The following is a 23,080-nucleotide window of genomic DNA, read 5'->3' as shown; positions in this document are numbered from 1 at the left end:
GAAGAAGCAGGCTTCCCGTCGAGCAGGGAGCCTGATGTGAGGCTCGATCCCAGGACACTGGGATCAAGACCTGAGCCGAAGGCAGACACTTAACAACTGAGCCACCCAGGCGCCCCAGGCTTCATAATCCTTAACAGCAGATTGTCATTGTAGTTAAAAGTCGGCCAAGTTAAATTTTGCCTTTTAGCAGAGTCTATTTAGGTAGACTTCTCTTTCTGTAGATGTATTGTTCTCATTCAAACCAGTTTTTTTTAAAAGATTTTATTTGACACAGAGAGAGTGAGGGAGAGCGAGAGTGTGCGCATAGTCAGGGAGAATGGCAGGCAGGGGAGAAGGCTCCCCACTGAGCAGGGAGCCCGATGTGGGGCTCTATCCGAGAACCCTGGGATCATGACCCAAGCCGAAGGCAGCCGCTTAACCGACTGAGCCACCCAGGCACCCCCAAACTAATCTCTCTTTTAAAAAATAATACAAAATTAGGACTTCTCAACTTTTCTTGGACCAGTGACATTATCATTGTATCAATTCCTAGATTCAGAATTTAACAATGTTTATTTCCTTCAGACATAATGCTGGGTTATTTCATATCTGTTTTTTTTACTTCAAAATAGCCCTTTTTCTCCTTGACCATGACTGTAAAGTCACTGTTTTTTATAATCGTCTACCTGTACTATTATAATATCCCATCTATCTTGTGCAGTATTGCCAGATTAATTTTCCTGAAATAGTCCTTTAATTCTGATTTTTTTTATTACATTAATTGGATTGTGAGATAGGTTCAATTTAGGTTTTGTCGTTCTGACGCCGTTTGTCTTTATCAGAGTGAGTTCACCCCAAAGAATATAGTTTGTTTCATGTGTGAAAAACCCATCCAGTGAAAACTGTTTGTATACATTTTATCTTTTGGAAGGTATAGAGTTGTTGCCCCTTCCTTTTTTATTGCTCACTTACAGTTTTTTAGAGTTTGACTTTTCACCCCATAGCATTCTGCTTGTATTTTTTCCATTTGCTTTTGCTCATTCCCTACCCTTTCTGCCCCTAGTTTATTTACAGCTAGATTGGGACACATAAGACATAAATGTTGAGAGGTAATCTGCGTTGTTAGATAAAAATCTTTGACAAGGGAGAAATTGGGGGACTAAGAAATTTGGCTTGGGTTTTAAGTGGCGAATATATGACCTGCTCTGCCAGGAACAGATTCACTTTACTTCTTTTGCCGCATCTTACTCTCAGAAGTATTCTGGCTTGGAAAGTACATATGGTTATAATTTTAAGGACATTATGCTACGTTGCTTATCATTTTGTTCAAAGTGGACTCTTAAATGGATTTGCTACCTCTTTTAGCCACTGGATGGCACAGTTGACCCCCCTCTTCCCCTGGGTTCAAAAGCCTATTTGCTTTCTAACTACCATTTTGTACTCCTTTCCATTGTGCATTTCTGATTTTCTTGTAAACTCTTACCTTTTGATATTCCCTCTACAGTCCTTTCCTTACTGTGGGAATAATACTCAGAAAGGTATTTCCATTATTTAAACTCCCCAAATTTAAAGAATATTAATAAATATAAACACAACTATTTTAACAGTAAAAATAATTAAGTGCTTTTAGTTGAATTAGAAACTCCTAATTTTGTCAGATATTTTATTTGGATAGCTGTGATAAAATTTGTAGCTTGTTGGATCTGATTGTTCTCAGCATCCTCCCACCCCTTTTTCTTTCCATATCTAAGGCTGAAATTTGCTTTTTCTTTAGCCTTAACTTGAGAGTTTTTAAAGGAATCACTGGAAACTGATCCCAGAGCAGGAACCAGATAATCCTCATTTAATGAGAAGCTGCTTTACATTTAGCTATTCCCTAAGTACCCTACCAGTACTTGAGCTGCACTATTACGAAGTAGGCCCAGTTACACTTTTGCAAAGTATAGGAACACACAATTATCTTAGAGTGGCTTTACAAGGAATATTCTTTACCTAATCAAGATAGTTTTTGTTTAGTTAGGTAGGAAGCTGGAGCTTGTTTAAACTTAGCTCATTTAAAATGTAAGCAAGGTAAAACTATAAAAATCAAGTAGCAGCCATACCTACTACTAAAAAGCAAGACTTCATTTTGGCTCCTTAGAGTCTGATTTTCAAGTGGTGTGGAAATTTTCTAAATTACACCATATATATGGACCAATTATGCTTTTTCATGAAAACTTTACATAAATATAAAATATGTTAGAAGTTAAATTTTCCATATTATGGTACTTGAGCCTTTACATATAAAGTGAATATATACTCTGGGTTTTTAAGTTATTGATGCAGATTGTTTTCAGTAAAGAAAAATTGTTATATAATGTGCTATTTTTCTAAAGAGTCTTCAACTCATTCACTTCTGGTAATAATTCTCTCATTGTTTATTATAGATCATCATTTTCTGGATGGAAGTATTCAGTTAAAGACTGGTTGATGAGTGACGTGGACTATTTCAGCTTCTTATTTTCAACACTTACAGGTAAAGACATTCACCTGCCAAATTAAGGAAAGGCAAAACCTAGCATGAAAATTCTCCTAAGATATGTTGTCTTAGCTGTTTGGGTCTAAGTTTTGAAGATGATAAATAATCTATCTTGAAATGATTTTTATTGACTAATTGAAAATCTTTGAAGGAATGTTTGTACTCTCTGTTGTCAGGTTCTTGAGGCAGGGATATACATGATTTATGTTTAAAACTCTCTAGAGTACACATACTCTGGGGATTATTTGAATATCACATGATTATATTTTTCTTTCTTGGTCTTATTTCTCAACTTTATTATCGTGGTTTACAGTGAATTGGTTATACTTAACTCTTTTTCAAAAAAATTTTAAGATTTTATTTGAAAGTGAGAGCGAGAGAGAGCGCCAGCACGAGTGAGGGGAGGGGCAGAGGGAGAAGAAGGCTCCCTGCTGAGCAGGACCCTGGGATCATGACCTGAGCCAAAGGCAGACACTTAACGGACTGAACCACCCAGGAGCCCCTACTTGACTCTTTTTCAGATAGCCAGATGCAAACCCCGTTGCATACTTTGAAAAAATTGGTGAACAAATATCCATCTTAAACATGTTTAAAATGTTCCACCTGATAGAAATGTACATCAGGTTTTGATTAGCCATTTTCTACATTCCATTAGCTCTCAAAGCAAAATTAGTAAGATGAATCTATAAATGTTGTAAGCTATATGTATAAGTATTACTATTGTTTTAAATGATTGTACTATTTCAGCATTTCTGTTTTATATTTAAATGATGAAGATGAGATTATTTGAAATTTTCTGAAGACCTGAAGTTAGGAAACTTAATGGATAGGTTAAGTCAGACTCCAAAAAGAACTTGACAAGTGCTGATAATGAGCTAAATACAGCAAGATAACGGCTGCATACAAGATAAATGAGTTTATTTGATAGTTTTGGATGTGCACATTTGAGATGGGAGGCACAGACTTTATGTTTTAATAGTAGTACAGTCAGAAGGTTTAGTGGTTTTGGAAAGCTCATTAGGAGTCAGTAGTGTGATGTGGCCATCAAACTACATGAGGACTCTTTCAGCTGTGTCCTGGAAATACAGTGATCTGAACATCAAAGCAGACCACATCGCCGGTATTCTGATCATTCTGAGCACTGTCTTTTCAGGAGACACTGTCAGGTTATGGATGAGGGTTAGACCAAATGTAATAGGGGTGGTAAGAGAATCAAATTTTTGTATAAGGTATGGTTAAAGGAATTACACATGTATTATTTAAAAAATCCAGAAAGGTTTAGGAGGGATAGAGTGGTTTTAAAACACTTGAAGGGCTATTATATCAAAATATAGAGATAGTATATGTATGAAATCATACATCATTTTACTTGTTGATTTGCTATTTTAAACCTACCAGTATGGGGAAAGTGTATGCCTTTCACGTTTTTTTAAAGTAAACGTGGTAAAGTTCCTAATATAAGGGGTAAAACCTGTTTCTTGCTGTATCATATATTGGGCCAGATCACATTCTTTGTGTACATAATTATATGAATTTTACTGCCTTCATTGCTAGCAATTCATTTTTTAAAAATATATGAAATGAAGAAATTCAAAGAAAACAAAGTAGCATGAAGAAGAATTTAACTTGAAGGTACATGTTAACGTCTGTTTTTAAAAAATATGAAGAATGTCATTTGCTTTGTGATTTATTTATTTTTTATTGTCTTTCTTTATTTCCAAATTAGGGTTTTCAAAAGAGGAGTTGACTTGGCTCCAAAACCTTCGAGGAGTTCCTCATGTCATCCAGGCACAGCTTTCCCCTGTGCTGCTTTACCTTACAGACTTGGATCAGTTTTTACATCATTGGGATGTAACAGAGGTAAATAGTGCATTTGAAAAGAAACTCATGATTATTAAAATTCTGTTAATCAACCACCAATCGTTACTATATATTAGGATTGCCTTATAGGAGGTACTCTTAGAGATTAAGAGTAGTGTAAGAGAGGATCCATGTTCTGAGAGTGCTTATGATCTTGGATAGGAGATCTCAGTTTCTAAAAGAGGAGTGTTTTTCATTATAGGTTGCACTACTAGACTAGAATAAATTAGCAATTTGAATGGTAGAGACAAATTTATTTTTATCTAGTATAGAATAGAATAGGATAGATGCTTCTATGGAAAAGGGAGAATTTGATTCAGGTATTGAAGGATGAGTAAGACTACTTGGATTTGGTATCCTTGGAGGTGGTGTTTTTTAAAAAACAAAAGATTCTGTAGTTCCTTTGGTTTTGAGAATTAGTACATAGTTTGTTAAAATTAATATAAATCCCTTACTTTCGTTAAGTTTTAAAGTTCAACCTACAAATCTTATTTTTAAGATAAATATAATGAATTTAAGCTATCTTTAAAAATGGGACCTTTGTTATATTTTATTCCTTTTACAAACTTAGTTAAAATTTTAAATCATTTAAATAGCTTTTAAGTATATTCACTAATTGTCAAGTAGTTCAATTATCTGACAGACCTTCACAAATGTTAAATATTAAATATATAATAAATTAAACTTTATAAATATAAATCTTTATAACTTAAGTTTTGGTGTTGCTTATAGTAAAAATCAGATTAAAATCACAAGTCTAAATTCTAAATTACATGTTTTAAATTGGAATTATTAGGCTGAACTTTTACCCTAATAGGCCAAATTGTCATACATGTTACAAATATGTAAACTAAATATGCAAAAACATCATAAACATTAATACTAAGGATTTGATTTTCTAAGACATTTCTATAATAATTAATTTCTATTATTTATTTCTTCAGTTTCCTTTCCTGCATGAAAAATGCTTACCCAGTAAGAATGCACTTAAGTCATCTCAAGTAATTTTGGTTTCGAGCATTTTTTGCAAATTCTGATGTTATGTTCTCTGCTGGCCAATTTTCTTTCTTTCTTTTTTTTTTTTTTTAAGATTATTTGAGAGAGTGAGTACATGAGAGGGGGGAGGGTCGGAGGGAGAAGCAGGCTCCTTGCCAAGCAGGGAGCCCAATGCGGGACCCGATCCCAGAACTCCAGGATCATGACTTGAGCCGAAGGCAGTTGCCTAACCAACTCAGCCACCCAGGCGCCCCAGGCTAATTTTCTTTTAATGATTCAGAAGGCCTCTGGTGAGGACACTGACTATAATCTTTTTTTATAGTTTATAATTGGTAGTCCAAAAGGTTTTTTTTTAAACCTCTTTGTCACTCTTCTCAATAGGTTAGTCTCCACATTCAAGTTACAGCCGACTTCTGTTTGTTGATATACCAATTGAGTTTATTCAACTGATCTGTTATTTACTTCTTTCATTCTGTTCTGAATATCCTTAATGTTTTTCCTGTTAGGACTGTACCTTCTGTAGATATTTAATGCACTTCTCATCTGGCTTTGTTTGAATCTGATCACAATACTTAAGTATGTCAGTTATATTTATCTTCATTGCCACAGTGCCTGGTAGTGTGTTTATGTGTAGGTTCTTAAAAATACTGGATTTTAAAAAGTGAAAAGAAATAATGAATTGGTTTAGCATCTGAAATTTTATCTACTCCATAGTAAATGAAGAGAGCTAAAACAGGCCTCGTAAGGTTAAGGCCTTGAATACTGGATTGGTGGGGTTGTGTTTGCAACAATAGTAAGAGTTTGTTTTTGTGTTTTTTTAAATTTTAAAAATATATTTTTAAAGATTTTATTTTTATTTGAGAGAGAGAGTGCAAGCATGAGCAGGGGGAGGGGCAACATGAGAGGGAGAAGCAGATGCCCTGCTGATCAGGGAGCCCGATGGGGGCTCGATCCCAGGACCCTGGGATCATGACCGGTGCTGAAGGCAGACTCTTAACTGACTGAGCCACGCAGGGCCCCAGTAAGAGTAGTTTTAAAGGACAGACTGTATCTAATGTATTTAAACCATTATGATGTATTTGAGAAAGCACTGTATGGGGATTAGTGGGCTCCCTATTCCAGGCATAGGTTTGCCATTGTCTAGTTTTGCAACTTGGACAAGTCATATAACCTTTATCTGATAATTTAAATTTTTCATAAGCACATTGTCTGTGTAAAACCAAGATATAACTGTCATAAAAATGTTATCAGCTGTATTTCTGAAGTAACATTTGGCAAGGACGTGTATTTAAACTTCCAGGTTGCTGTCTTTGAAATGTTAAGACATAATTAGGAAAAATCTAAAAGACACATTTTCATTTTTGAAGTTCTTAAGCGAAGATTTCAATTTTCTTTTGGATAGATTTTGTTATTTAAGTTGGCCTTTTCATGTAAAAATATTTGAAATACACATAGTTTTTCACATCCTTAATGCATAATTTTATTTTTTATTATTTCACTTGAACAAGTTATTAGGACAGTGAGATTGCTCATTTGTTTTGTAGTTTTACCTGCCTAGACCAAAGTGATTTAAAAAAAAAAAAAAATCATTTTTTTAGTAGGTATTATTCACAGAATACAATTCAGAATGGAGATAATAAAAAGTCTTCTTCCATTCCCTCTCAGCAACCCTTTTTTCTTCCCAGTTTCTAAATATATTCTTTCAGATATCGTCTATCTACACAAGTGACTGAGTATATTATTTTGGTTTTCTTTTATAGAAGTAACATACTTTATCTGCTAATCTGGACCTTGCCATTTTCATTTAGTATCTTTGTGATTATTCCTTCTGAGCACTGAAGGAAGAATTGTATGACCTTCCTGTTAATGATGGAAACTCTAGTTAACACGGAAGGATCATAAAGGAAACAGGAATCTCTGTACAGAGATACCTTTTACAAATGGAGACTTCTATTCCAGAGCCAGTGAAAGGTTTTAAGGTTAATGTTGTCATTTACAAAAATATTGGATGGCTGTGAAAGAACGTTTTTTAACATGGATAATCTCTGAATAATAGTAATAAAACATAAATCCAGTTTAAGAAATAGAACACTTTTATTATTTTTTATTTTTTAAACATTGTATTTTAGAGAGTCGGGGGAGGGGCAGAGGGAGAGAATCCTCAAGCAGACTTACCACTGAGTGTGGAGCCTGACATGGGGCTTGATCCCATGACCCGTGAGATCATGACCTGAATTGAAATCAAGAGTTAGACACTTAACCAACTGAGCCACCCAGGTGCCCCTGAACATTTTTATTTTTGAAAACCCTGTGTACATTTCCCCTTTCCCTTCAGAGTTAACACTGTTTTAAATTTTGTTTATCATACTCTTGTTTCTTTATTGTTTTACCATATTAGCACATAACTCCAAACTGTATGGTTTAGATTTACATTGTATTAAACTTTTAAAAAGTGAAATATTTTTCAGTAATTCGCTTTTTATTTAGTACACTCTTTAAGTTATGTATGTTATTAAGGAGGGCACATGATGTAATGAGCACTGGGTGTTACATAGGACTGATGAATCCCTGAACTCTACCTCTGAAACTAATAATACACTATATGTTAATTAATTGAATTTAAATAAATTTAAAAAATAAAAGTTATATGTTAATATGTAAGCAGTCATTCATTGTTCTCATTTCTGTGGTATCCTGTTGTAAGATACCATGATTCATTGTTTTCATAGTTTGAGTATTTTTAGCATTCCATTTTATCTCCACCTTGGCATATTAGCTGTGCTTCTCTTTTTTTATGTTTTTAGGTGTTTGGTCTTTAACTTAAGACAGCCTACCTTCAAATTATACTATACTCATATCGTAATATAATGTGTAATAATATTTTATAAGGTCATTCTTATGTTAGTTTTTCTGTATGTAATATCTTTTTTTTTTCTCTACATGTTTTCAGGATAACCCTTTTATCACTTTCTTCAGCAGCTTGATTGTATTAATGCCTTGGTGTTATTTATTTACTTAAGATTTATTTATTTGTCAGAGAATGAGAGAGGGCGTGCATGCACAAGTAGGGGGAGTAGCCGGCAGAGGGAGAAGCAGGATCCCTGCTGAGCAAGGACCCGGATGCGGGGCTTGATCCCAGGACCCTGGAATCATGACCCGAGCCAAAGGCAGACACTTAACCCAGGTGTCCTTTTTTTTTCTTTCTTTCTTTCTTTTTTTAATAGCTTAATGTTGGCTGAATGTTTTTTGTTTTTTGTTTTTTTAAGATTTTATTTATTTGACAGCACAAGTAGGCAGAGAGGCAGGGAGAGGGAGAAGCAGGCTCCCCGCCGAGCAGGGAGCCCGATGTGGGACTCGATCCCAGGACCCTGGGATCATGACCTAAGCCAAAGGCAGCCGCTTCACCAACTGAGCCACCCAGGCACCCTGGCTGAATTTTTTTTAGGCATATAATTTATTGTGTTGGGAAAAGTGTCAGTCATTCCTTCAAAAAAATGTTTTGGGTCCCTTTTTTGGACTCCAATTACATGTATGTTAGATTCTTGACATTTTCCTGTAGGCCTTTGAGACTTTTTTTAAACACCCTTTCCACTGTCTCTTCAAAAAGTATGCTGTGTCTTCAAGTTCACTGATTTTTTCTGCATTATCTAATCTCTTAAATCCAACCAAAGATTTTTTTTGTTTTAACTAAGATTTTTTTTAGAACAATTCTAATTTCACAGAAAAATAGAAGTGAAGGAACAGGTATTTCCCCTATACAATCCCTCCCCCCACACAGGCATAGACTCCTCCATTATCAACATCCCCCACCAAAGTGGTACATTTGTTACAGTTAATGATTCTATATTGATGTAATTACCCAAAGTCCAGAGTTTACATTATGGCTCACTCTTGGTGTTACACATTTTATGGATCTGGACAAATGTATAATGCCATATTATCCATTAATCTCATACAGAGTGTCTTTATTGCCCTAAAATCCTGTGTGCTGTGCCTGCTCATCTCCGTGTTCCCCAACCCCTGACAACCACTGATTTTCTTTTTTTTTTTTTACTGTCTGTAGTTTTGCCTTTTCCAGAATGTCCTATATTTGGAACTGTATAGGATATAGCCTTTTTATATTGGCTGTTACTTTCACTTAGTAATATTCTTTAAGATTATTCCATGTTTTTTTGTGGCTTCATAGCTCACTGCTTTTTAATGCTGAATAAAGAAAGATTGCATTGATGTACCAGTTTATGTGTTCACCGACTGAAGAACATCTTTTTTGCTTCCACATTTTGGTAATTATGAATAAAGCTGTATAGGTTTATAAACATCCATGTGTAGGTTTTTGTGTAGACATGTTTTCAACTCCTTTGGGTAAATACCAAGGAAATGGTTGCTGGGTCATATGGTAAGAGTGCATTTAATTTTCTGAGAAACAACACAGTGTCTTCTAAAGTGGTTGTACCATTTTGCAATCGTACCAGCAGTGAATGAGTTTCTGTTGCTCTAGATCCTTGCCCGCATTTCACGTCAGTGTTTTGGATTTGGGCCATTCTAATAGGTGTGTAGCATTTCATTATCTAATTTTGATTTCCCTTATAACATAAGATGTGGAGCATATTTTCATGTTTATTTGCCATATGTCTTTGGTGAGGTATCTGTTATGGTCTTTGGCCCATATTTTAATTGGGTTGTTTTCTTGTTGAGTTTTAAGTGTTCTTTGAATATTTTGGGTAACAGTACTTCATCACATAGGTCTTTTGTGAAGATTTTCTCCCAGTTCTGTGGCTTGTCTGTTCATACTCTTGACATTATCTTTTGCAGAGCAGAATTTTTTAATTTTAATGAAGTCCAGCTTACCATTTCTTTCTTCCCTGCACATTGTGCCTTTGGTGTTGTATCTAAAAAGTCATCACCATACTTAAGGTCATTTAGGTTTTTCCTCCTGTGTTATCTTCTAAGCCAGTTATAGTTTTGTATTTTGCATTTTACATTTAGGTCTGTTATCCATTCTGAGTTAATTGTTGTGAAGAGTCTAGATTTATTTGCATACAGATTGTTAAAGCACCATTTATTGAAAGGTCTTTGTTTCATTGTCAGAGATCACTTGACTAGGTGGGTCTGTCGCTGGGTTCTCTATTCTGTTCCATTAATCTCTGTTCTTTGACCAGTATTGTAGTATCTTTTTTTTTTTTTGAAGATTTTATTTATTTATTTGAGAGAGAGAGAGCACATGAGAGGGGGGAGGGCCAGAGGGAGAAGCAGACTCCCCGCTGAGCAGGGAGCCCGATGTGGGACTCGATCCCGGGACTCCAGGATCATGACCTGAGCCGAAGGCAGTTGCTTAACCAACTGAGCCACCCAGGCGCCCAGTATTGTAGTATCTTGATTACTGTAGCTGTATAGTAATTTATGAAGTTGGGTAGTGTCAGTCCCTTAACTTTGTTCTTTTCCTTTAATATTGTATTGGCTGTTCCTGGGTTTTTTCCTGTCTAAATAAATTTTAGAATCAATTTGTTGATACCACAAAATGATTTACTGGGATTTTGATTGGATTTGCATTGAATCTATAGATCAAGTTGGGAAGAACTGACATCATGACATTATTGAATCTTTCTATCCCATGAACATGAAATACCTCTGTTTATTTAATTCTTTGATTTCATTCAGCAGATTTTTGTAGTTTTCCTCTTACAGATCTTGTACATATTTTGTTAGGTTTATATCTAAGTATTTCTGTTTTTTTGGGGTGCTAATATAAATTTAATTTCAAATTCTACTTGTTCATTGCTGGTATTTGGAATGTGATGGACTTTAATATATTCACATTGTATCCTGTAACCTTGCTATAATTACTTACTAGTTCCAGGAATTTTTTTTGTCAGTTGTTAAAGATTTTCTACATAGCCAGTTCATGTCATTTATGAACAAAGACCAACAAGTGAATTTTTAAAGTTTAGATAATGTATTTTTTATCTCTTTTTTCTTTAACTTTTTTTTTAAGTAACCCCTATACCCAACATGGGGCTCGAACCCACAACCCCAAGATCAAGAGTCACATGCTCTACCAACTGAGCCAGCCAGGCGCCCCTTCTTTATCTTAAACATATTTGTAGTAATAGTTGTTTTAAAGTTCTTATCTGCTAATTCTGTCATGTCATTATGTTGATTGGTTTAAGAGAGGTGGGCTGTCTTGTCTCGTTCTTACCTTTTGTAGTATTGGTTGATGATTGTTGAGAGACTGCCAGGCAGGCTCCCTTCTGAGCCGGGAGCCCAACGTGGGGCTCAGTCCCAGGGCCTTGGGACCATGACCCGAGCCGAAGGCAGACCATTAACCGACTGAGCCACACAGGCGCCCCCAAAGAACTTTATGGACTGTTTGACATAATGCCCATACCCATACTTTAGTTTGTAGGTCTTACAAACAAGCATTCCGGTTATATAACTATAATCTAGTCATCAAAATCAGGAAATTAAGATTGGTATGTTACTGTCATTTAATCCTCAAACCTCAGTCCTATTTTGCCAGTTGTCTCAATAATTTGTCGTTGTTTTGTTTTTTTAAAGTAAGCTCTGTGCCCAGTGAGGGGCTTGAACCTCATGACCCTGAGATCAAGAGTCACATGCTCTGCTGGGATTTTGATTGGATTTGCATTGAATCTATAGATCAAGTTGGGAATAGCAAAAGAAAACACTCCAAATTATTCATAGCTTTCAGTTGTAATGTCTGTTTCATCTCCTTCAATTTGGTATAGTTCCTCAGTCTTTCCTGGTCTTTTGTTGACCTTGATGCTTTGAAGAACATTGGGACAGTTATTTTGTAAAATTTTCCTCCCATTTGGGTTTGTGTTCCCTCATGGTTAGATTCAGGCTATACAAATTTGGTAGGAATATGACACAAGTGTTGCTGTGGTTTTTTGATTGCATCCTGTCAGGTCATGCTTGGTTTCAATTTGTCCCATTTTAGATAGATCCTCACTTTGATCTCTTGATTAAGTGCTGTCTGCCCCACTTCTCCACTCTTTACTTTTTCTCCTTTGTAATTAATAGTTTATGAGGAGATATTTTGAAACTGTTAATCCCAGTCATTTTTTATTAGTCTCTATTTATTTGTGTTAGTATGGTTTCCTATTTTACTCAGTGAGTCACTATAAAATTTAGTGGCTGCTTTGTTCTTTTGACATGTGCTCATTTTTTTCTTAGTACTTCCTTTTACTTTCTTGTACCACAGATTGTTCCAGATTTATACTTAATTTTCCCTGTCCCAGCCCTGCAATCAGGTATTTTTTTTAAAGAAGCCCAGTTTTCTGTTAAGTGGAGAATGGTATTTTGAAACCAACTTAAGGACTCTGGGTGTGGTCATCACTATTGGACCTTGGTGCTCCCAGACTGTCATGGACAGAAATCAGCAATTTAACACCAGGGTTCATTCTAGTTGTCTTCTTTTCCTCTTGTACCTGCCTTTTCTGAAGGTGAGAATCTTGGCTTCCATTATACTTAATATCATTTACTTGACCAATTTCTTTGTCTATAATTAATCTTCTTTTGGTTCCACCCCTGTCCATGCAGGCATCTTCCTGACCCCATTTGAACTCCCAACTCACTGGGGACAGTCTGCCTCTATTTATTCATGAATGGCCTTCCCTGGGTCACTGCATCTCTCCTACCTACTCCAGTGCTGATGTTTACCTGATTCAGCCCAACCCAGTTGCTCTGGAAGGGAAAGGGGTGGTGGAAAGGAAGGGATTAAATGGTCATTTATTAGCAAATGGGCCTTTTCAAATGTGATTTATCCTTTATTAATGAAAATATTCAGTTTTGAAGTAGGACGATGGCATTAGAAATATGTTTTTACATTGTTACTTAACAAGCATAAAAGAAAATAAAAATTGCCATGTGAAAACTCTGGGTGCTATTAATTTATAAGAGGTTTTAAGGACTGGTAGTTCGACAGTCGAGAAATAATGCATAGAGCTGTTGATTTTTCCGGGTTGATTGACGGTTTCCTTGAATTTAGTTTGACTGTCCTCTTGCTAGAGTGATACTCTTTTTTTATTTTTTATTTTTTAATTTTTTAAATTAACTTACAATGTATTATTTGTTTCAGGGGTACAGTTCTGTGATTCATCAGTCTTACACAACACCCAGTGCTCTAGAGTGATATTCTTATTTCCACCAGCTTTGTCTTTGTCTTTCTATGTGATTCTTTCACATATTTCACTTTTGGCACTGCATTCCATCCGCTTCTGGAATTGTGTAATGATGTCTCTGAAGGACTGGATGTTGTCCTTTCCTCCTGTTCCCTTGAGAACTTAGAAAATTAAAAATACTAAGGATTTGACTCCCACTTTCCTTATATTTTCTTTTCCTGTGGACTGTTCTCTTCCTTTTACCTTTGGGGAATAGGAGGCAGCATTATAATTAATTTGAACAGGATATTAGTAGTTTCTGGATCATAAGTGTTTTTCTATGGTACATTTTTCTACCAAATGGAAAAAAGGCTTTTGTCAGCCCTTCGTTCACATCATTCAGATCTTTCTCTTTTAGTACTTATAATAGAAATACGGTCTCTACCTTGGTGGATTGAAGCTACTTTTTTAGAGCTGTGAGAGAGGAGTTCCTCAGTCTTTCATTCCTGTGCCTGGCACCTGATAGGACTAGCTCAATGTCCAGTAAATGTTTAATTAATGAATTGTTTGGAAAATTATCCCATATATGAGACTCGATTGTTTTACAAAACTTTGACATTTGTATCTTCAAAGTGATTTTTTGTTAAGTTTCCTGTTCTATGTAGGGCAAGTAGGTTAAAAAAAAGTCTGTAGAGCTTGTTTCTGACCTAAAATGTCCCGATTTGGTTACTGGTTTTCTCCTTTTCTGACAGACAGTTTGTCACAGTTTATTGGTTATCCCTGCCCGAAGCCAGAGCTTTGACATCCTGCAGAGTGCCATCAGTAAGCATTTGGTAAATATACTTACATTTTTTTGTTTTGTTTTGTTTTGCTACTGAAAAAATCATAGAGAATCCTTGGTTAATAGTGGGTTTGCCATAGGCGAGGAGAGAGTGTGTGTCCAGAATTCTAAGCTTAATAATTCCATGGCCTCATAGCATGATGCTGTGACAAGAACTGGGAAATCTTGATGTTTTTCCTGGCTGTTACGTATTAATTCTGTAACCTTGGGAAATTCCCCCTTTTCCAGGACCTTACTTTCTCCATCTGCAATGAAGGGCTTTAAAATTATACCTTAGGTTCTTCTGACTTGTAATGCTTTAATTAACATGTACTTGGTATTGGTGTATTGGGAATCCAGAATCCAGACTGGGGTCTAATTTACACCTTAAAGATTTGGGTTCTAAAGTAGGGATGTATCCTAACAGTTGGCTCAAGGCCTGGTCACTAGAAGCAGCGAGCTCAGCCTTGAGACTATTTTGTCTTCTGGACAGTTGGTGTTCCTTGTTTCCATTGGGTGTGCCTGGGTTTTTGCTTTTTAGCTTCCTCCAACATTTATACTTGGATCTCTGGCTTACTATAATTATGTATAGTGCAAGGGACGGCTCCCACATTTTATCTTCTAGGCACTCTCACTTGTTTGGGTCATTTTATAGGCACATTGCAACCCCCTTTTCTCCTTTAAAATGTTATTTCCCTTAAGTTGGAAGGATACTGTTTTGAATTCCCAGTACTCTTTTCTCTCGATTGTCGAACTTCCAGTCCTTATATGTTGTGTCTCTAAGGATCCCTACCTTTTTCCTTGTCATCTCCCCTCCAGATATTTATGTCCTCATCGGACTGCATTCATTATTCTAGTTAAAAGATCAACACAATAGTCATTCTTGGCCACTATATTCAGACAGCCTGATCAGAGCCTGCAGACTTCAGTGATGACTCAACAGTAGTTCCCAGGAGATTTAAACTGTGCACACGTAACAATTATAAGTTAGAGTCCACCTTAATGACAGTTTACAGTAGAGTCCAAATGAATACATATACCATGATGTCCCTTATCGAGGTTTTGGGGCAGTGAAGCAGTCAGGTGTTCAGTATAGTGATGTCTTACCCCTGGGTGTTTCACTTAGTCATGTCTGAATGAGTAGCTAAATTAAGGGAAGGGGAAGGCTAATTGTAAAATGAACTCTGGTTTGTACACTTAATTACCTGGGGTGGAGGTGGTGCCAGATATTAAGAGTTTTCTAGTCTGAAGAATCTAATAAAGATCATGTAAATGTGATTGTTGGTATCAAGATTTGGGGGGGCATGAAAGAATCCTTTTAAATGATGGTATTTCTGACCATCAGAAATTGTAATGTCTTGAAAATTTTAGTAGACTTTGTCATGGAGGGGAGGCAGTGGATTAAGTTAATAGTATTTCTTGAGTTGGCATGCTTTCAAAGTTATTTAATGTAGTAATTAAATGCTTAAGGGAAAACAGGACCTTAAGGTATGGCAGGTGGCATGTATTATGTATGTGCTGTTTTTCAGTAGAAGTGATGTTAGGTTAACTCTCCAGTTAATGGGGTTTGGTTTTATCCAGGAGAGAGGACTGTTGTGAAGAGGTCATTAATCTCATTTTTCTCTGCCTAGGTTGGGTTGACTGTAATTCCTGACAGTACAGCTGGCTGTGTTTTGGGTGTTATCTGTAAGCTCCTGGATCATACGTGTGTACTTAGTGAGACTCTCCTGCCATTTCTGGCTTCTTGTTGCTACAGTCTTCTTTATTTTCTGCTCACTTTAGAGAAAGGAGAAGCAGAACATCTAAGAAAGAGGTAATAGTTTTTGTATTCTTCAACTTTTTTTTCCCTATCTACCTCCCCCAACCAAATAAATAAGAGTAAATAAAACTTAAAAATTTAAAAATTAAAACAAAGAGTCAAAGAAAATTAGATTTGGGAAATATCCTAAATTCTCTTTCAGAATTTGTGTAAACCTAACTGGCGTTTTCTTTTTTCTTTCATAAATTCCCATTGTATTGTGATGAGAATTTTTAGTTTTTGTTTTTTTCCTTTAAGCTACAGATTTGAAAAATCAGATAGTATAAAGTTTCTTTGGGAGCTTTCCTTATTAATGTTGCTATAGGTCTAGCAAGAAAAGAAATTCTATTTACGTTTAGAAGAATGCACTTGTTAATAAGTACAAGCCTTTGTATTTTGTTTTGGGCTTCGTTAGAGCTAACCAGAGTAGAATTTTTAAGTTCTTGGATTTAAGGAAATTTTTCTAAGATGCTAGTGTTTGTATTAGTTATTCTTTAGCTCTTATATGATATAGCTCTTCAGACTAAAGGTTCTAGCATAGTTTGGAATATTTCACTTTAATTTAAAAAAGTATTCTCATGCTATGTTCTTATTGGTATGCCTGTTAAAATTTTTTATAGAAATCGATTTTATAGAAATACAGATTTTTAAAAATCTGATATCAATATAAGAAAATAATTGTTCTATTGCCTGTTAACATTTTGGTATTTTTCTAGTTTTTTTAAACTTTTCACATATCATAAAAATAAACGTATGTATGTATGAAACATTTATATAGTTTAATGAGTCTAAGTATAAACTGAACATCCATTTATCCTATCTCCAGGTTCAGAAATAGAACGTCGTCAGCACACACCTTGTGTACCCTCTACAGTTACCTTTCCTACACACCCCAGAGATCACTTTTGTGTGTTAAATAACAAAAACTCAACTTAGTAAATTTTAAAGATCTAATTGACTTTATTAATTGATTCACTAATTGGGCAACATTCCATCTGGCGAGTAGAGGGGAGCTCTCAAGGGCTATAGAAAAGGAAAGGTTTTTATAAGTAGATAGGGAATGGGAAAAAGGAAATTATTACCAAAGAATCCATCGTTTAGGCAGGGTAGCCCTGCCAGGGGGAATAGAAGGGGCCTATCAATAAATTTTTCTTTGTGCTGATCAGAAAGTTCCTGTGTTGACTGGTTAAAGGTTACATTTCTGGGGGCTGAAACTGCAGTTAGGTATTAAGTCTTGGTTTGCTGACTTGGGGCCCTCACCTAAGTGACACCGTTTTGAGCCTGGGGTTTTGTTTTTTACATGTGTTAATCATTTCCTTGCCTTTTTATTAAAAATTTTATGTGCATTTGTAAACAATACAATTTTGTTTTGCATATTTTAAGAGTTTTATATAAAAGGGATAGTACTATATGTATTTTTTGTGATTTGATTGTCATCATCATTTGTGAGTCATTCATGTTGATTCAGAAATTTCATTTTTGTTTCTCTATACCAGGGCTTAACCAAACTTCTTTCTCTAAAGAATTAGATAGTAAATATTTTAAGGTTTTCATGCCATATAAAGCCTCTTGTCAGAACTATTCAGCAATGCCCTGGCAATAGGAAAGCAGCAACAGAGAACATATAAATGAATGGGTGTGGCTGTGTTTCAGTAACACTGTTTATAAATATGGGATGTGAGTATGATTGGCTGTGATCCATCCAGTACATTTGATCTACAGTATTTTGTTACATGAATGTGCAGTAACTTACCATTTTACTGTCAACATACATTTAGATTTTTTTTTTTTTTGCTAAGTGTGTATGTTTAAAATGGATTTTGTTGGGGCGCCTGGGTGGCTCGGTCGTTAAGCATCTGCCTTCAGCTCAGGTCATGATCCCAGGGTCCTGGGATCGAGCCCCGCATTGGGCTCCCTGCGTCAAAGGAAGCCTGCTTCTCCTTCTCCCACTCCCCGTTTGTGTTCCCTCTCTCGCTGTGTGTCTCTGTCTGTCAAATAAAAAATAAAAAGTAAAATGGATTTTATTGTAAATAGACTCTAAAATTGACACATAAATAAAACACAGATTTGAAGATTTTCTTGCATATCATCAGACTTTTGGTCTTATAGGTCAAGAAAAGGCTTTTATAAATCCCAAGGAACTTCTTAGGGTTCAAAACATGTTATAATAAGAGTCCCCATTTATGAAATGTGTATGTTGCTATTTGTTATTTCCTGTCATTGAAATATAGCCCCTTTATTGAATACTTTGATGGGAGGTTTTAAAGATCTTTTATAAGTTCTTATGGAGAAACATCCCACTTTTGACTTTCTGTGGCTGAATGGAACAAAATTGAGTGTATGAAATATTTTTTGCTTGTTTAAAATGCCCAGTTTTAAATGTTTTATGCTAGATATTGAAATGGTTGGTATTTCCAGGACTCTGTGTATCTCTCAGGTGACATTACTTAGTCACAAGGATGTGTTGCCAGCCAGAGTGGTAGGTGCTTAAATTCCCTTTTGGGCTACTCCTACCTTCCCTGAGAAGGTGTTTGTAAGGTTATAAATAATGAGAATGCCAGTCAAATTATTAGGAGGCTTTGATTTCTCAAGAGCTGGCCAAAACATCAGGCTTGACCACTCAGTTTGAGTTGTTAAAAACCATGGCCACTGGACTTTGAAGAAACTATACTGTTTGTCTTCTGGACTCATTGTTAGTAATGGAAAAATCTGCTGTCACTGAGCCCTCCTGGTTGTAGGTAGTCTATTCTCTGCAGTTTTACTGTTTTCTCCTTAACTTTGTGGTGTTGCAGATCAAGGTGTATCCTTTTTTTTTTTTTTTTTATTCTTTTTTTATTCTTTTTTTTTTTTTTTTAAAGATTTTATTTATTTATTTGAGAGAGAGAATGAGAGAGAGAGAGAGCACATGAGAGGGGGAGGGTCAGAGGGAGAAGCAGACTCCCTGCCGAGCAGGGAGCCTGATGCGGGACTCGATCCTATGACTCCAGGATCATGACCTGAGCCGAAGGCAGTCGCTTAACCAACTGAGCCACCCAGGCGCCCGATCAAGGTGTATCCTAATGTAGGTTTGATTATTACCTGCTTCTTAAGACTTAGTGAACTCTTTGATCTGAAGACTGGGTGTTTTTCCTTCAGGTCTGGGAAGTGCTGTTACTATTTCTGTTACCTCCCGTTTTTCTCTTCTCTCCTACAGCCTCCTTTAAATGAAGGGAGCTTCTCAATTTGTCCTCTATCTCTGAACATCTTCCACTTTGCTGTATGTTTTATTTAACTCTTGAGTTTTAATTTCATCGGCTCTGTTCTTTTCTTAGCTCTGTTGGGGTTTTTACTTGGCTTTTTGTCATTCTTGTTTTTTCCTGATTTATTGGTATTATTTTAAAGTTCCTGTCCGTTTGTTCTGTTTTTTCTTTTATTCTCTGGCATGGGAATTCTCCCTTACGTAGGGGAGCAGGTGAGTCTCTGGAGATTGTTTTTCATGGGGTTGAACAAACTCATGGTTTGGATTGTACACCTTTTCTCTGAGTGCATCTTTTGTGAGAGTTCTGTGCAGATTATGGAGACCTCCCTGTGGGTCAGTTTTACATGTGCATTGTCCTGTCTTCCAGCTATACACAGGGATCCCAATTCTAGCTCCCTGCCTCCCACACCTAGGGCCTAAAGTCTCAGCTTCCAATACTAAGCTGTTGAAAACCCAGCCCTAAAATCCCACATCCAGTTCTGTACCTCTGTCGGGGTATCTTTATATGACTTCTGTAGTGGTTTTTGGCACCTAGAGATTTCACCCACTCTGGCTTTTGAGCTTGGCTGTGTACTTTTTAAAAAAGTATTTTATCTGTATTTCTCTGTGTTTGGAGTAGAAGGGGAGGTTGCTGTTACCTGATTGGAATATGTCAGAAGTTTGTGGAGTTACCTGAACTCTTTTTTTTTTTTTTTTAAAGATTTTATTTATTTATTTGACAGAGAGCTAGAGAGAGAGAACAAGTAGGCAGAGCAGCAGGACGAGGGAGAGGGAGAAGCAGGCTCTCTGCTGAGCAGGTAGCCCGACGTGGGCCTCCATCCCAGGTCCCTGGGATCATGACCTGAGCTGAAGGCAGCCACTTAACCGACTGAACCACCCAGGTGCCCCGTGAACTCCTGAAAATTGTATGCAAAATACTGAACTTTCATCAGTTTCTTTAGAGTGATTTTTAGAACTACAACTCTGAGTTCTGAAACCTCAATTTCATTGGTCCCAGTTATGTCCTTTTTTTTTTTTAATTTGAGAGTGTGCATGTGCATAAGAGAGAGCAGGAGTTCCAGGGGGTGGGGTGGGGCAGAGGGAGAAGGAGAAGCAGACTCCTCCTTGAGCAGGAAGCCAGCTGCAGGGCTCCATCCCTGTACCCTGAGATCATGACCTGAGCCGAAGGCAGACGCCTAACCGACTGAGCAACCCAGGCGACCCCCAGTTCTGTCCTTTAAACACTTGTAGAATGCGTACACTTAGAATGAGTACACTCATGACAACTCTTAGAAAACCTTAGGAATGGCTGTTCGTATGGTATTTCTTCCATTGCTTGTGGTACCCAGGTCTCTTGTATTTCTTTTTGGCTTGAGAGTTTTAATTGTGTGTCTTAAGGTGGAGTTCTAAACTTTATTGACCCATTCACTAAACTTATATTTAGTATTGTATAGAATCTATGAGCTCTTTAGCGCAGCTTTGATCAGCAATTACTTGGAATCCACTTAAGTTAAAATAGAAAATGGATATTGGACCATTATGGGGTAACTTAGAAAACTCAAGGGCTAGGAATGTGGAAGCAGGAATTGAAACTCATTAGGAACCAAAGTAGTTATCTCTACATTTTCTTCTAGATTGTGTAGTCTTTATCTCTGTGCCTTTGCCTCCTTATTAGCTGTGTGTGCAGTCTGGCTTTATTCTCCTTGCACGTGGTTCTCCTAACCTGGCTACGCATGAGTCAACGGGCTGAATAAAGTCTCCAATAAGAGGATCTGGTTGGCTTAGAATGGATTCGGTATCCATCTTTGATGCAGTTGCTGTGTATGAAGTTGGGGAGGTTGATCAAATTGTGAAAGGACTGCTGCTTCTACATCTGGAGGTAGTCAGGTTCTCTGAAGGATTTGGGGACTAGGAGGATTATGCACTCCTGATATAGAATCTGTAACAGACTAAGGTCGGGGCCTTTAACAGCCAGTGGACTCTATTGCTCCATTTAATTGATACTCTTCTAGATTGTGGTTAGGCTAGCTGCAAGTCCACTTACCTTTATCATAAAACATTTTTGTTCCTGCTCTATAACAATACCAAGAGAATGATTCTTACTAAAATTTGGATTTATTATTTCTGGCCTTTCATGACCTAGTAATGCAGTAACAGTCCCCTAACTGGCTCCTTTATGAAATCTATTTTGTTTCCTTGTGAGCACCTTCTTCCACAAATCTGCCCACTTTAAAACATTGAAGAGGCTCAGAATTCAGGTCACAGTCTTAAAGTTTCGTGAAGTTTTGTTTTGTCTGTATGTGTGTTTTTTTTTTTAAGATTTTATTTTAGAGTGCGCAAGACAGCGCACTTGAGAGCAGTGGGAGGGGGAAAGAATCTCAGATTCCGTGAGCTGAGTGTGGAGCCCAATGCGGGGCTCAATCGCACAACCCTGAGATAATGGCCTGAGCCGAAGCCAAGAGTTGGACACTTAACCAACTGAGCCACCTAGGTGCCCCTGTTGTTGTTTAACGTAAACTCTACCCCCAGCATGGGGCTCGAACTCAAGACCCTGAGATTAAGAGTCGCATGCTCTACTGACTGAGCCAGGCACCCATTTTTCTTTTCTTTTTATCAGTGGGATAGTCTTACTCTTGATTTTTGATGTTGTATAATAGTTGAATAATTTTCAGTTGTAGAGAACACTATGCATATATAGATTGTTCTTTGGCTAATTCTCTGTTCTATATGATCACCCAGGGCTTCAAGAATGTCCTGTTAAGCCCAGGAAAGTGCTGATTGCTAGGTTTCCTAGAACTCATTCAACTGGGGGAGAGCACCTTCATTCATTGGATTTGCTTAAAATTAGCTCTGATGAAACCCAGTTACTAGTTTTGATTTGTGAAGTTTTATCAGAAAACACCAGGTTTTAAATTTTTTAATTTTTACTTTTTTAAAGATTTTATTTATTTATTTGACAGAGAGAGAGAGACAGCGAGAGAGGGAACACAAGCAGGGGGAATGGGAGAGGGAGAAGCAGGCTTCCCGCGGAACAGGGAGCCCCATGTGGGGCTCGATCCCAGGACCCCGGGATCATGACCTGAACCGAAGGCAGACACTTAACGACTGAGCCACCCAGGCGCCCCTGTTTTTTATTTTTAAAGATTTTATTTGATAGAGAGCGAGAGCAGGAACACAAGCAGGCTTCCCGTGGAGCAGGGAGCCCGATGTGGGGCTCGATCCCAGGACCCCAGGATCATGACCTGAGCCGAAGGCAGATGCTTAGCGACTGAGCCACCCAGGCGCCCCAGAAAACACATATCTTAAAAGGACATTTCTCAGTTTTAGGAAATATGGAAAGGGTACTTTTTCTGTGTGTGTTGGCTCTCTGACTCATTTTTGTCTGTTGTTGTAGGGACAAGCTGTGGGGGGTCTGTGTCTCCATCCTGGCTCTCCTGCCTCGAGTCCTCAGGTTGATGCTGCAGAGCCTGCGGGTGAACAGAGCTGGGCCTGAGGAGCTGCCTGTCGTGGGCCAGCTGCTTCGCCTGCTGCTTCAGCATGCACCCCTCAGGACTCATATGTTAACCAATGCCATCTTGGTGCAGCAGATCATCAAGAATATCACGGTAAGAAGTGTGGAACAGGGCTTTGTACTATTAGTACTAGAAAAAGGATTTCTGGGCAGGGCATGGGGTGTTGCTCTTGGGAGGCTAGGTCTCCTGTGCATTGACTGACTCCTGGAATTAAGCCCACTTTGGTGATTTCCCAGGGCTTCCCCTGATGACTAGCACCTGCC

The 23,080-nt window shown here is 37.2% G+C and overlaps 1 protein-coding gene across 7 annotated transcripts in view; it reads left to right on the top strand.

Moving 5' to 3' along the window:
• Positions 1 to 23,080, top strand: part of TEX10 (testis expressed 10) — a 103,834-nt gene that overhangs the window by 36,837 nt on the left and 43,917 nt on the right. For 3 of the 7 annotated variants that reach the window (XM_064580118.1, XM_045882786.3, XM_045882785.3), the window contains 5 exons: positions 2,406 to 2,494; positions 4,224 to 4,357; positions 14,223 to 14,303; positions 15,922 to 16,103; positions 22,700 to 22,910. In XM_064580118.1, the coding sequence (XP_064436188.1) occupies positions 2,406 to 2,494; positions 4,224 to 4,357; positions 14,223 to 14,303; positions 15,922 to 16,103; positions 22,700 to 22,910 (697 nt within the window). Of the gene's footprint in view, positions 1 to 2,405; positions 2,495 to 4,223; positions 4,358 to 14,222; positions 14,304 to 15,921; positions 16,104 to 20,980; positions 21,185 to 22,699; positions 22,911 to 23,080 lie in introns of those variants that run through there. The other 4 variants (XR_010407935.1, XR_010407934.1, XR_010407933.1 and 1 more) reach the window with 3 other exon arrangements.

This window comes from Mirounga angustirostris, unplaced genomic scaffold (genome assembly GCF_029215605.1).
Source record: "Mirounga angustirostris isolate CCGP_5_RB_7025 unplaced genomic scaffold, mMirAng1.0.hap1 SCAF_15, whole genome shotgun sequence".
NCBI classification, from domain to species: domain Eukaryota; kingdom Metazoa; phylum Chordata; class Mammalia; order Carnivora; family Phocidae; genus Mirounga; species Mirounga angustirostris.
The sequence above is the reverse complement of the archived record's forward strand: the minus strand, read 5'-3'. Positions and strand labels throughout refer to the sequence as shown.